The 14998-nt window shown below is 39.8% G+C and overlaps 1 protein-coding gene across 1 annotated transcript in view; it reads right to left on the bottom strand.

Annotated features, from left to right (window-relative positions):
- The window catches only part of acvr2ab (activin A receptor type 2Ab), a 133575-nt gene extending 128214 nt beyond the window's left edge, over positions 1-5361 (bottom strand). Inside the window, exon 1 of the mRNA XM_081380320.1 lies at positions 4565-5361. Within this exon, the coding sequence (XP_081236446.1) occupies positions 4565-4619 (55 nt within the window). The 5' untranslated portion in view covers positions 4620-5361. The remainder of the gene's footprint in view (positions 1-4564) is intronic.
- Between the last annotated feature and the right edge of the window lie 9637 nt (positions 5362-14998).

Raw genomic sequence — 14998 nt, 5'->3', positions numbered from 1 at the left:
ACACAACAGCAAACACTGAACCTCATCATCTAAACTCTTCATCTGACTCTACACACACAACAGCAAACACTGAACCTCATCATCTAGACTCTTCATCTGACTCTACACACACACAACAGCAAACACTGAACCTCATCATCTAAACTCTTCATCTGACTCTACACACACACCAGCGAACACTGAACCTCATCATCTAAACTCTTCATCTGACTCTACACACACACAACAGCAAACACTGAACCTCATCATCTAAACTCTTCATCTGACTCTACACACACAACAGCAAACACTGAACCTCATCATCTAAACTCTTCATCTGACTCTACACACACACAACAGCAAACACTGAACCTCATCATCTAAACTCTTCATCTGACTCTACACACACAACAGCAAACACTGAACCTCATCATCTAAACTCTTCATCTGACTCTACACACACAACAGCAAACACTGAACCTCATCATCTAAACTCTTCATCTGACTCTACACACACAACAGCAAACACTGAACCTCATCATCTAAACTCTTCATCTGACTCTACACACACAACAGCAAACACTGAACCTCATCATCTAGACTCTTCATCTGACTCTACACACACAACAGCAAACACTGAACCTCATCATGTAAACTCTTCATCTGACTCTACACACACAACAGCAAACACTGAACCTCATCATCTAGACTCTTCATCTGACCCTACACACACACAACAGCAAACACTGAACCTCATCATCTAAACTCTTCATCTGACTCTACACACACAACAGCAAACACTGAACCTCATCATCTAAACTCTTCATCTGACTCTACACACACACCAGCGAACACTGAACCTCATCATCTAAACTCTTCATCTGACTCTACACACACACCAGCGAACACTGAACCTCATCATCTAAACTCTTCATCTGACTCTACACACACAACAGCAAACACTAAACCTCATCATCTAAACTCTTCATCTGACTCTACACACACACAACAGCAAACACTGAACCTCATCATCTAAACTCTTCATCTGACTCTACACACGCACAACAGCAAACACTGAACCTCATCATCTAAACTCTTCATCTGACTCTACACACACAACAGCAAACACTGAACCTCATCATCTAAACTCTTCATCTGACTCTACACACACACCAGCGAACACTGAACCTCATCATCTAAACTCTTCATCTGACTCTACACACACACCAGCAAACACTGAACCTCATCATCTAAACTCTTCATCTGACTCTACACACACACCAGCGAACACTGAACCTCATCATCTAAACTCTTCATCTGACTCTACACACACAACAGCAAACACTAAACCTCATCATCTAAACTCTTCATCTGACTCTACACACACACAACAGCAAACACTGAACCTCATCATCTAAACTCTTCATCTGACTCTACACACGCACAACAGCAAACACTGAACCTCATCATCTAAACTCTTCATCTGACTCTACACACACACCAGCGAACACTGAACCTCATCATCTAAACTCTTCATCTGACTCTACACACACAACAGCAAACACTAAACCTCATCATCTAAACTCTTCATCTGACTCTACACACACACAACAGCAAACACTGAACCTCATCATCTAAACTCTTCATCTGACTCTACACACACAACAGCAAACACTGAACCTCATCATCTAAACTCTTCATCTGACTCTACACACACACCAGAAAACACTGAACCTCATCATCTAGACTCTTCATCTGACTCTACACACACAACAGCAAACACTGAACCTCATCATCTAAACTCTTCATCTGACTCTACACACAACAGCAAACACTGAACCTCATCATCTAAACTCTTCATCTGACTCTACACACACACAACAGCAAACACTGAACCTCATCATCTAGACTCTTCATCTGACTCTACACACACAACAGCAAACACTGAACCTCATCATCTAAACTCTTCATCTGACTCTACACACACAACAGCAAACACTGAACCTCATCATCTAAACTCTTCATCTGACTACACACACACCAGAAAACACTGAACCTCATCATCTAAACTCTTCATCTGACTCTACACACACAACAGCAAACACTGAACCTCATCATCTAAACTCTTCATCTGACTCTACACACACACAACAGCAAACACTGAACCTCATCATCTAGACTCTTCATCTGACTCTACACACACAACAGCAAACACTGAACCTCATCATCTAAACTCTTCATCTGACTCTACACACACAACAGCAAACACTGAACCTCATCATCTAAACTCTTCATCTGACTACACACACAACAGCAAACACTGAACCTCATCATCTAGACTCTTCATCTGACTCTACACACACACAACAGCAAACACTGAACCTCATCATCTAAACTCTTCATCTGACTCTACACACACACCAGCGAACACTGAACCTCTTCATCTAGACTCTTCATCTGACTCTACACACACAACAGCAAACACTAAACCTCATCATCTAAACTCTTCATCTGACTCTACACACACACAACAGCAAACACTGAACCTCATCATCTAGACTCTTCATCTGACTCTACACACACACACCAGCGAACACTGAACCTCATCATCTAGACTCTTCATCTGACTCTACACACACACAACAGCAAACACTGAACCTCATCATCTAAACTCTTCATCTGACTCTACACACACACCAGAAAACACTGAACCTCATCATCTAAACTCTTCATCTGACTCTACACACAACAGCAAACACTGAACCTCATCATCTAAACTCTTCATCTGACTCTACACACACAACAGCAAACACTGAACCTCATCATCTAAACTCTTCATCTGACTCTACACACACAACAGCAAACACTGAACCTCATCATCTAAACTCTTCATCTGACTCTACACACACAACAGCAAACACTGAACCTCATCATCTAAACTCTTCATCTGACTCTACACACACACAACAGCAAACACTGAACCTCATCATCTAGACTCTTCATCTGACTCTACACACACACAACAGCAAACACTGAACCTCATCATCTAAACTCTTCATCTGACTCTACACACACAACAGCAAACACTGAACCTCATCATCTAAACTCTTCATCTGACTCTACACACACACCAGCGAACACTGAACCTCATCATCTAAACTCTTCATCTGACTCTACACACACACAACAGCAAACACTGAACCTCATCATCTAAACTCTTCATCTGACTCTACACACACACCAGCAAACACTGAACCTCATCATCTAGACTCTTCATCTGACTCTACACACACACCAGCAAACACTGAACCTCATCATCTGAGGAGCTGGTGACGCTGATCACTAGAAAAGATCCACACATTTAGCTAAAAAGTCAATAAAAAAGATTCCAACAATTCAATCACATAATGTCTTAAAGATACAAACTCATGATGCATTTAACAAAGAAAGAAGGGGGAGGAAAAGTTTTCAGGCTAAAAAAGATTTCCAAATTTGTCAAGACAAATTCACTCCTGATGAACTTTATGAGAAAGAAAAATTTAGAATAGTGAAACCATCAATTACAGGATGGATTTGAATAGATCATTAAAATGTATGAATTGTTAAAAAGAACAGTGCATCTTTAATTTTGCAAATCTAGTCAAGCAGAAGTGTTAAAAACTCAAACTCAGCATGAGTTCATCCTGATTGGCTGTTCATCAGATGCTGCACGTCAGTGTCCTGCAGGACTAAATAATCCACATCATTACAGTATTTGTAAGTTTGGGGCGGTCAGTTTAAATAAATTAACACTTTAATTCAGCAGGAAAGCATTTACAACATTACAAAATAAAATGCTGTTTTATAAACTTGTAAACTTTCTATTTATCAAAGAATCCTGAAAAACAAAATGTATGACAGTTTCCACAGAAATCTGAAGCAGCACAACTGTGTTCAACACTGATAATAATCATAAATGTTTCCTGATCATCAAATCCTCATATTAGAGTGATTTCTGAAGGATCATGTGACACTGAAGACTGGAGTAATGATGCTGGATTGATCACAGGAATAAATTACACTTTACTGTATATTCACATAGAAAACAGATGATTTACACTGGAATCATATTTCACTGTTTTTACTGTATTTTTGATCAAATAATCATGCAATCACTGCATGCAATATTGATGCAGCTTTGATAAATATTTATTCTTGATCTTTAGATAACTCTTTATCTATAGACCTCTATAGATACTTTCTGCATGATGAATGAAGTCATTTTACTAACAAAATGGGATTTAATATTTAAATTAAAAGGGCAAAATAAAAATGCTCTTTAGAACCAATCTTGTATACACACTTTTAGTTATTTTAAAAATCCTCGCTGTCTAACCAGAAAAATCATGGTCAGGTAAGAGAACTATACAGACGAGAGCTTTGTTTGAGAAGTGCACAATCATAGTGGAGCAATACACACGGCTCCTTGTGCCACTGGAAAAAGCTTTCAATTAATCCGAAACAGCCTGAGAAAGCATGTAACACACAGAAACCAAGACCAATGCTTGTCAGTTTATTGCATAAAAACGCAGAAATGTCCACCTACCTGATGAACAGGAGACGAGGAATATGGCCAAGGCCAGTTTGGTGCCTGTCCTCATTTTCAGTGCAGATTCTTCTACTGTAATAAATCACAAGCTGATAATCCGCTCCCTCTAAATTTAATGTTTTAATATTGCCAAAAGCATTTGTGAGCAAACAGGTCCGGATCAATGTGTAAGTCTGTAAGAGAGGTTTAGTGTTTGAGAGATTTGACAAATCCTCAGCCTGGAGGTTTCCATAGATGAAATATCAAACATTAATACAACCATACTGTATTATAAATCTGAGACAGCAGCTTGTCCACTACACAGTGGAAATATGTCCTTAAACTTATTGATCAGAATCGATCACATAAAGAAACAGCTCATTTTGAGTTTAATTCCCTTTCATGATTCATTCAAGTCCAAAAACATCCCGAGACGATTTTCTGGTTCTTTTAAAATTATTAGAATAGATTTATATAATCATAGTCACGATCTTCATTCCAGAACACACGAATATAAATCCAGTTCAGGGTTTAAACATTAGGATCCCCCCAAAAACAGGAACATCTACATCAAATAAAAATAGTGTATTTCATAGTGTCGGATAAACTATATTCCCCGTGTAATCCCAATGCGCGTCTGGAATGATCCGGGATCAGATGAAACAGGTTAAATCTTCTGTATGCGCTGAAAACCTCTCAGATGTGTTTATATATTCTCTCGTGTTTCCTCAACACAACATGGCGAACACCGCTGAGTGTTTTGGTTTTTTGCTCTCCTCCACTCCTCCTCCTTTCATCCACTCCTCCTTCTCCTCCTCTTTTCCACACCATCCTTGAACCGCGATGTTTCCACTCGGTGTTGTTCATCAGTTTCTCCGCCAAGTGGCGCTCGGTGGCCCACAATGCCGCATTCCTCTTGGGCATAATTCACGTCTCGTGACTGGTTTTGTCTTACTGCAAACATATGATAACTAAAACGTGTAATCTATTATATACGATCTTTACCAGGATTGGTAGGTGGCCAGCACGTTAAAATCTACACTCCGCCGTCACTGTAAAATTATTTTTTAAAACGACTACTTAGTAATCAGAAACGAATGTGATTGATCCAAACATACAGCGCTGAGAAACTTAACAGGAATCACGTGAATTCAGCGTATTCTCTGATCTGCACAAGTTTACACATAAATATTGATACTGAAAAATCGGCACTAGATTCGAAACACACAGCGAAGAAATAAAACAAAAAAAAAACCAGCGTGTCTCCTCCCACTTTAAACAGTTTCGTAACATTCTGCTGGTTTATTCTATGTCTAAGCTTCCACACGAAACACTGAATACAGGCCTTTGATTGACAGCTCAAGTGGAAAGAAAGAGGGAAGCACCAGATCGCATTACGACAAGTCCCGCCCCCAAGCCGGCTCAGTTGTCCAATAGAAGGCTGCGTTTAAACAGATCACACCAATCAGAGCACAGATTGATCAGGTGACCCGGGACTTAAGGCATCATTCAGTTTTGTCCATTTCAGCTTTATCAGCAGTATTAAAAAAAAAAAAAAAAAAAACTATTTACTTCGAAAATTGATATAATTATAATGCAGTTCCTCATAGGCTACAGCGCTGATTTTATTTATAAATCGATTATCAATCAAAATGATTTATAATTAATATTAGGCTATTGTTAATTTAGCAATAAATTATTATTACCACTTCTCAGTTCCTATGCTTCCTGGCTGATGTTGGTCACTTTTGAATGCTGGCGGTGCTTTCACTCTAGTGGTAGCATGAGACGGAGTCTACAACCCACACAAGTGGCTCAGGTAGTGCAGCTCATCCAGGATGGCACATCAATGCGAGCTGTGGCAAGAAGGTTTGCTGTGTCTGTCAGCGTAGTGTCCAGAGCATGGAGGCGCTACCAGGAGACAGGCCAGTACATCAGGAGACGTGGAGGAGGCCGTAGGAGGGCAACAACCCAGCAGCAGGACCGCTACCTCCGCCTTTGTGCAAGGAGGAGCAGGAGGAGCACTGCCAGAGCCCTGCAAAAGGACCTCCAGCAGGCCACAAATGTGCATGTGTCTGCTCAAACGGTCAGAAACAGACTCCATGAGGGTGGTATGAGGGCCCGACGTCCACAGGTGGGGGTTGTGCTTACAGCCCAACACCATGCAGGACGTTTGGCATTTGCCAGAGAACACCAAGATTGGCAAATTCGCCACTGGCGCCCTGTGCTCTAAAAAAAGTCCCAGGGCAGGACTGAGGTTATTTCTGATGTGTGTTTGTGTGTAACTGCACAGGTTATGAACGGCACTCCTAAAGTCAGCGAGGCTAGATAGTTCACAGCGGATTTTGATGGATGGTGTGAGTAGGGCGATAAATCTCGCACACACACACACACACACACACACACACACACACACACACACACACACACACACACACACACACACACACACACACACACACACACACACACACACACACACACACCCTGATACTCCCACATCCAGTGGCTACAGATTGACCTGACTGTGATTCAGATGGAAGGAGTGGAACAGAAAAAGAAAAAGAAAGAAAGCTAGAAAACTCCCACACCAAACAAATTACTGGAATTAAATGTTTCAATGAACCCATGACTGAAACTTCCAGAAATGCTGAATGCGGTGTGTGTGTGTGTGTGTGTGTGTGTGTGTGTGTGTGTGTGTGTGTGTGTGTGAGTGTGAGTGTGAGTGTGAGTGTGTGTGTGTGTGTGTGTGTGTGTGTGTGTGTGCGTGCGCGCGCGTGTGTGTGTGTGTGTGTTCATGGAGAAGGGTGTGGCAGAGGTCATGGCCTCTGTAGATCTATTCATTTTTTTCCATTTAAAGACTCATATCATGAGGATTTAACATTTTCTTGATTTTTGAAAATCAGTTCATCAGAACTCAGAACTTCAAAAGCATTATTTGAAACTATATTGCACAAATGTTTTGTAATATCCACATTTACATATCAATAGGTGTTCAGAAACTTGGATATTATTTCAAAAACATCAGAATAGAGTTCTACTATAACAGTTTTTAAAAATTTCTTACACACTAAGAGTGGAACTTGAGGCCCATTTAGCGGAAACTTTCACTCATGTACCGAATCTTCAGACCAATTCTGCAAAACTGCAAGCACATTATACGCGTTACACTCAGTTGCAATTGCAATACAAACTCTAAACACAGTTATCCACATTAGACAAATCACTCTAAACTAACAGCTCTTGTGTTTCATTCAGAAAACACTGCCATTTAAATGCACAGTCATTTCCCGATTACCTCGTGAGGGAAAACACTTATACATAAATTGATCACTTAGAAATGAAAACTTTTTTTTATATATATATATATATTTCACCCTTGCCTTTCTGTGTATTTTGTAATTATATACTGAATATGCATATACCAGTAAGTCATCACCTTTATTTCTATAGTGTTTTATACAATACAGATTGTTTCAAAGCGGCTTCACAATAGCAACACATTCAAATTCTCTTGAAAAACAGCTTTAACAAGCCACTAGTGTCATTATTCAGCTCAAGTCACTTCAGTGTTGATTCAGTTCAGTAAAATAACTGTAAAATTCATCAGTTGTGCACATACTGTATATACAGCGTGTTAGTGCACACACATATGTGTGTGTGTGACAAACTCCTGTAACTCCACTGCACTGAACAAGCAAAACACACAAGATAGTTGTTTTACATGTTTCACATCTGTGTGTAGTTTGGTGTGTGTGTGTGTGTGTGTGTGTGTGTGTGTGTGTGTGTGTGTGTGTGTGTGTGTGTGTGTGTGTGTGTGTGTGTGTGTGTGTGGTTAACAATTAGATTTTTGTGTGTAGAGTTACTATGCAAAAATAAAAATTTTGGAAGAGTTAACATAGTTTAGAATGAAGTGTTTGCTTTTGGAAGAGATGTCTGATGTTTTGCATGTTGTGTTTGTGTTTTGTGGTTTTGTGTGTAGAGTTTAATGAATGGAGCCATAGTTTCAGAAATTGTGTGTAAGGAATTTGAAAAACTGTAATGTTAGTATTAACAGTAATAGTAGCATGTGTGTGCGGCCCGGATCCGGCTGACTACATCATGACTACAGAGCATTACAATATTCTAGCCGTGAGGTCATGAACTAATGGTTCAGCATTTGTCATTGAAAGCATATGTCATAATTTAGATATATTATAAAGATGGAAGAATGCGTTTTTACAGATGCTAGAAACGTGGTTTTCAAATGAAAGATTGGTATCAATGAGCACACACACACACACAAACACACACACACACACACACACACACACACACACACACACACACACACACACACACACAGGTTCCTAACTGACGACGAAGACTTCATAGAGCAGCCATCAAGTGTTAGACAGTATTCTAGGTTATTACGTGTGGAAGTTTTTGGTCCAATAAATAGATTTCTGTTTTTTTTTTAAGTAGTAGGAAATTAATAGTCATCCAGTTTTTATATCAGCTATGCGTTACTTTAATTTTGTGAATGGTCAATTTTGTTGGGGCGCAAAGAAATATAGAGTTCAGTTACATTAGCATAACAGGGAAAACTAATGCCATGCTTCCTAATGATATCACACACACGCACGCACGCACACACACACACACCCTGATACTCCCACATCCAGTGGCTACAGAGTGACCTGACTGTGATTCAGATGGAGGGAGTGGAATAGAAAAGAAAGAAAGCTAGAAAACTTCCACACCAAACAGACAAATGATTGGAATTAAATGTCTAACCCATGACGGAAACTTCCAGAAATGATGAATGCAAAGATTTTGGTGTGTGTGTTCATGATGAAGGGTGTGGCAGAGGCCATGGCCTCTGTGGATCCATCCATTTTCATTCCCATTTAAAAGGCCCATATCATGAGGATTAAACCTTTTCTTGATTTTTAAAGGGGTCATTGGATGGAAAATTCACTTTTATATGGTGTTTGCATATAAATGTGTCATTGCTGTGTGTGGACACAACCACCATACAATGAAAAAAATCTATTTACTCTTTTTTTTTTTAATCCTCAAAAGTATAAACACTCTCAATAATTTTGGATTTTCTGACCAATATGATGTCATATTGCTCATGCTCCACCCACGACCGCTGACGGACTGTCCCGTATTAGCATATTTACTGTATTAGCATATTTCCCATATTAGCATATTTCCCATCAGCCATTTGTATACTGTCCGCCAAGGCATCACTTTAGTGTCCTGTGTGGACACCCCGCGGGTGAGCAGTTGCTCATTATCATTTAAAGAGACAAGCACCGAATCGGGGAGCTGTGAACAGAGCTGTGTTTGAGGAGGTAAAAAGGGTGTTGTTTTACACAACCATCGAGGACTTTTAACCAAAGTATGTTACAAACTTTACATGAAGTCCCTTCATACCAACTTGTGACCCCTTTAAAAATCAGTTCATCAGAACTCAAAACCAGGAGAGAGCATTATTTTAAACTATATTGCTGAAATGTTTAGTAATATCCACATTTACATATCAATAGGTGTTCAGAAACTGAACAGGTTTCTACTATTAATGTTAGTATTTAACTGACAATAAGAAAAAGGAATTGTGAAATTTCCCTGTTATCGATATTAGAAGTGAGCCTTTAAAAACGACTGGGTTTAAAACAACTAAATTTGGGTCGTATTTCAGCACACTGTTGGTAAATGTACGACACATGATGAGGCTCAAGTAGTTAAGGTTTGATGGTGGCGTGGACTGGTTCGCTCCTGCTGGGAGACACTGTAACTACACCAAAACAAACAAACAAAAGACTGAGCTTAAATCACAGTCAGCAGCTTCCACTGAGATGAACGGAGATGCAAGTGAAGAGCTTTCTTTAAGTATTATTGACCCTCTTGACATTGTTTAACAACAACAAAGTGGCACAATACTTTTTTGTCTTTTTTTTACCCTAGACAATGTTTTAAATGAAGCAACTTATTTTTAGTTAAATGTTTTTCTTGTGAAGTTTGCTTATGCTTCTTTGTTTACATTAAATGCCATTTGCTTCAATATATTTTGTTGTCTAATCCACTAAGTCATTTTTAAAGTGTGACCTAAGTGTCCAAATACTTTTAGGGTCACTGTGTAGTGCATAAAAAGTGCAAGTACTCGATGTGCTGCTGCTTCGGTCCAGTTCAGAGGGTTTGTGAAAGTGAAATCTTCCTTATGTAAGACAGAACTAAATCACACAGAATCAAATGAGGAGAGCTGTTTTAGTTTTTACACACTTTTAAAATTCTGTGGGCACGAGTGTGTGTGTGTGTGTGTGTGTGTGTGTGTGTGTGTCACGACTACCTGGCTCACAGTAGCAATGACATAGGGGAGACCACACCGTTTGTTAAGTTAAAAAATAAATAACCAAAATAATTTATTAAAACATTAAATTATACAATGAAATCATAATTTGAATCAATAAGTGTATCAAGTTAGTAAATGAGAAGCAAGAAAAAGCTAATCAAAAGTGTAGTGCAGATCAGTAAAGTGTAAACTATGTGTAATGCAAAAAAGGCAAAAAGGAGTAGGATGGTGAGAAAAGGCCCAAACATATTCTGTCCATGGTGGAGTGAGGACACCCAGCACGGCAAAGCCGGGCGTGACATCACTCCCCCCACAAGACAGAGACCCATATGGGACTCTGTAAAACTACATTCTACTCATTACACCATTTCCCATAATCAATACTAAGAACAGAAACAAACCCAATAACAAACTACACCCAAAAAACAATAAATGACTAAACCCATTACCCTTTTAAACCAGTTACCCCGAAAGACTAATGTTAGACTAAACCAAACTCTCATCACCCTTCACCCACACCCTCAATACAACAGCCACCACTGGAAATGACCAAACTCCCCCCCCCCCCCACCCAGCCCACCTAATCCCACAACTGGTCTATCTATTCCATTCTCATCCTTTTGAAGGAGAACGGCACTTGCCCCTACCTGGCTGGCATCTACTTGCAGCTGGAAGGGCTCCTCCAGCCTAGGAGTAGCCAGGACAGGTGCAGAACTCAGGAGAGACTTGGCGTTTTCGAATGCGTATTGGCAATCAGCAGTCCAATTGAATTTAACTGAACCCTTCAGCAGGTTAGTTAATGGGGCAACGACAGATGAAAAGTTACAGCAAAAGTTCCTGTAATACCCTATCATACAGAGGAAGCGCATCAATTCTTTATTAGTGACAGGATGTGGGAATTTGTCAATGGCCAGGACTTTCGCTCTCACTGGCCGAACGTTCCCCTGTCCGACCACCTTTCCCAGATACACCACTGTAGCCTAAGCAAACTCACACTTTTGCTTTTGCTTAAACACAAGTTTACAGTGAGGTTTGCAGCCGCAAACCGCTCAAATAATGAACGTATGCAGGCAAGGTGGATTGTCCAAGTGACTGAATAGCAGACCACATCATCAATATACACAGCGCACCCCTTCATGAGCCGCTGGTAACTGGAGGGGGCGTTGCGCAACCCAAAAGCCATTCTCGTATAGAAGTAAAGTCCCGACGGCGTAATAAAGGCAGAGATCTCTTGTGCCCTAGGAGTAAGAGGAACCTGGTAATAACCTTTAAGCAAGTCAAATTTGCTCACATAACGAGCTGCACCGACTTGATCAACACAATCTTCTACCCTAGGTAGTGGATACGAGTCTGGTTTTGTTACACTATTTACTTTTCTGTAATCCGTGCAAAATCTGTACGTATGATCAGGTTTTTTGACTAACAAACAGGGCGAAGCCCAGCTAGAGTATGACTGTACAGCAAGACCATTGTCCAGAAGATATTGGACACTATCATCCAGACTTTTACGCTTATCAGGACCAGTGCGGTAAAACCTCTGATGGATTGGCTTTGCATCACCGACTTCGATGTCATGCTCGATTAAAGTTGTGCAGGTCGGAGTATCTGAAAATAGACAAGGAAATTCAAAGATTAAAGCTTTCAATTCTGCTTGCTGTTGCAAATCCAAATGATCTAAAACTCCCTCTAATTTGGCCAACATTTCTGAATTATTGAGACGAGCATGCAGCATGGAATCGTCAGGGCCCTGCACATCATCTTCTAACTCTAGAGAGGCTACAGACGTGCTTGCCACGACCAAGACAGACGATTCACCCTTACAACTAGGCGACTGTGACGATGCATAATATGGCTTAAGTAAATTGATATGACATAACTGTGTCGCCCGCCTACGGTCAGGCGTAGCAACCACATAATTGGTCTCTGACACTTGACGAACCACATTGTAAGGCCCTGAATACTTTGCACCAAAAGGAGAACCAGGTATAGGCAACAATGCCACCACCTGATCCCCTGGGCTAAAGACACGAGCTTCTGCTTTACGGTCACAATTTCGCTTCATTTTTCTTTGGGCATCAGTCAAATTTTCAGTTGCCATTTTACATGCTAAAAGTAACCTGCGGTGGAAACCATACACATACTGTAACTGGACAAGTTTTTTTTTTTTTTTATAGTTTATTTATATAGCGCTTTTCACAACACAGGTTGTATCAAAGCAGCTTCACAGTATTAAATTAAAATAATACATCAATGTTTGTTTCTAGTGGAAAACGTCCACGTTTGGTAATGCTGATCAATAGTATTGTTGATTGATTAATTAAATTAAATATACCCAACTGAGCAAGCCAAAGGCAACAGTGGCAAGGAACCGAAAAACTCCATCAGATGACCTAATGGAGAAAAAAAAAAAACCTTGGGAGAACCCAGGCTCAGTCGGGGGCCAGTTCTCCTCTGGCGTTTATGAACTAGAGGTCGGATTTAACTGTAAGATTAAAAGTATTATATGAATGCCTGGCTGAAGAGATGCGTCTTTAATCTAGTTTTAAACTGGGAGAGCAAGTCTGAGCAACGAACAGTATCAGGAAGGCTATTCCAGAGTTTTGGAGCTAAATGTGAAAATGCTCTCCCTCCTTTGGTGGACCTAGATATCCTAGGTATGACCAAAAGCCTCAAATTTAGTGATCTTAAAGAGCGCGATGGATTATAGGGCGATAGAAGATCCGTTAAATAGACTGGAGCTAAGCCGTTTAGGGCTTTATAAGTCAGTAGCAATACCTTGTAATTAATACGGAAATTTATAGGTAACCAATGCAGTGATGATAAAATTGGTGTTATATGATCATATTTTCTTGATCTAGTAAGAACTCTAGCGGCGGCATTTTGGACTAACTGTAGCTTGTTTATTGAGGTTGCAGGACAACCAGCTAATAAAGCATTACAGTAATCTAGTCTCGATGTCATGAATGCATGAACTAACTTTTCTGCATCAGAAACTGATAGCATGTTACGTAGCTTAGCAATGTTTCTAAGGTGGAAAAAGGCTGTTCTTGTAACATATGAAATATGATTATCAAAAGACAGGTTGCAGTCTAATATAACACCCAGGTCTTTTACTGTAGATGATAAAGTAACAGGACATCCTACTATGTTAAAGTTGTATTGTGAGAGGTTTTGTGGGCGGTTTTTTGAACCGATGATTAGTACCTCTGTCTTGTCTGGATTTAATAAAAGAAAATTGCGCGTCATCCAATCTTTTATATCTTTAACACACTCTGTCAGTTTGGATAATTTAGCGTTTTCATCTGGCCGTGATGAAATATAGATTTGAGTGTCATCAGCATAACAATGGAAACTAATTCCATGTTTCCTTAAAATATTTCCAAGTGGCAGCATATATATTGAGAATGACAGAGGGCCTAACACAGATCCTTGCGGCACTCCATAGTTTACTGAAGTTATGATCGATTTCTCTCCATTTAAATAGACAAAATGGTAGCGGTCAGATAAGTATGATCTGAACCAGTTTAATGCTTGTCCTTGAACACCAGTATAATTTTGTAGTCGATCTAAGATTATTGTGTGATCTATAGTATCGAACGCAGCACTAAGATCAAGTAAAACTAGTATTGAGATACAGCCTTGGTCAGAAGCTAATAGTAAATCATTTGTGATTTTAACGAGCGCAGTGTCAGTGCTATGATGCGGTCTGAATCCAGACTGAAACTTTTCATAGATGTCATTTTCTTGCAAGAAAGAGCCCAGTTGGGTGGATACAACTTTTTCTAGTATTTTAGACATAAAAGGAAGATTTGAAATGGGTCTATAATTTGCTAGATTATGTGGGTCTAATTGTGGTTTCTTAATGAGAGGTTTTATAACTGCCAGTTTAAATGTTCTTGGAACATGACCTAAAGTTAAACATGAGTTAATAATATTGAGGAGAGGCTCTTCCACTACAGATAACACTTCTTTCAGTAGTTTAGTTGGTATAGGGTCTAATAAACATGTGTCACAGTTCTGTCACCCTTGTTCTGGGTTTTCTCTTGGTTTGTGACAGAGCTGTGACACTCCCGGTTTGTCATGTGTTTGTGTTGTTTGGTCTGTTGTGAGCA

This window comes from Scardinius erythrophthalmus (assembly GCF_964197995.2).
Source record: "Scardinius erythrophthalmus genome assembly, chromosome: 12".
Lineage (NCBI taxonomy): Eukaryota > Metazoa > Chordata > Actinopteri > Cypriniformes > Leuciscidae > Scardinius > Scardinius erythrophthalmus.
The sequence above is the reverse complement of the archived record's forward strand: the minus strand, read 5'-3'. Positions and strand labels throughout refer to the sequence as shown.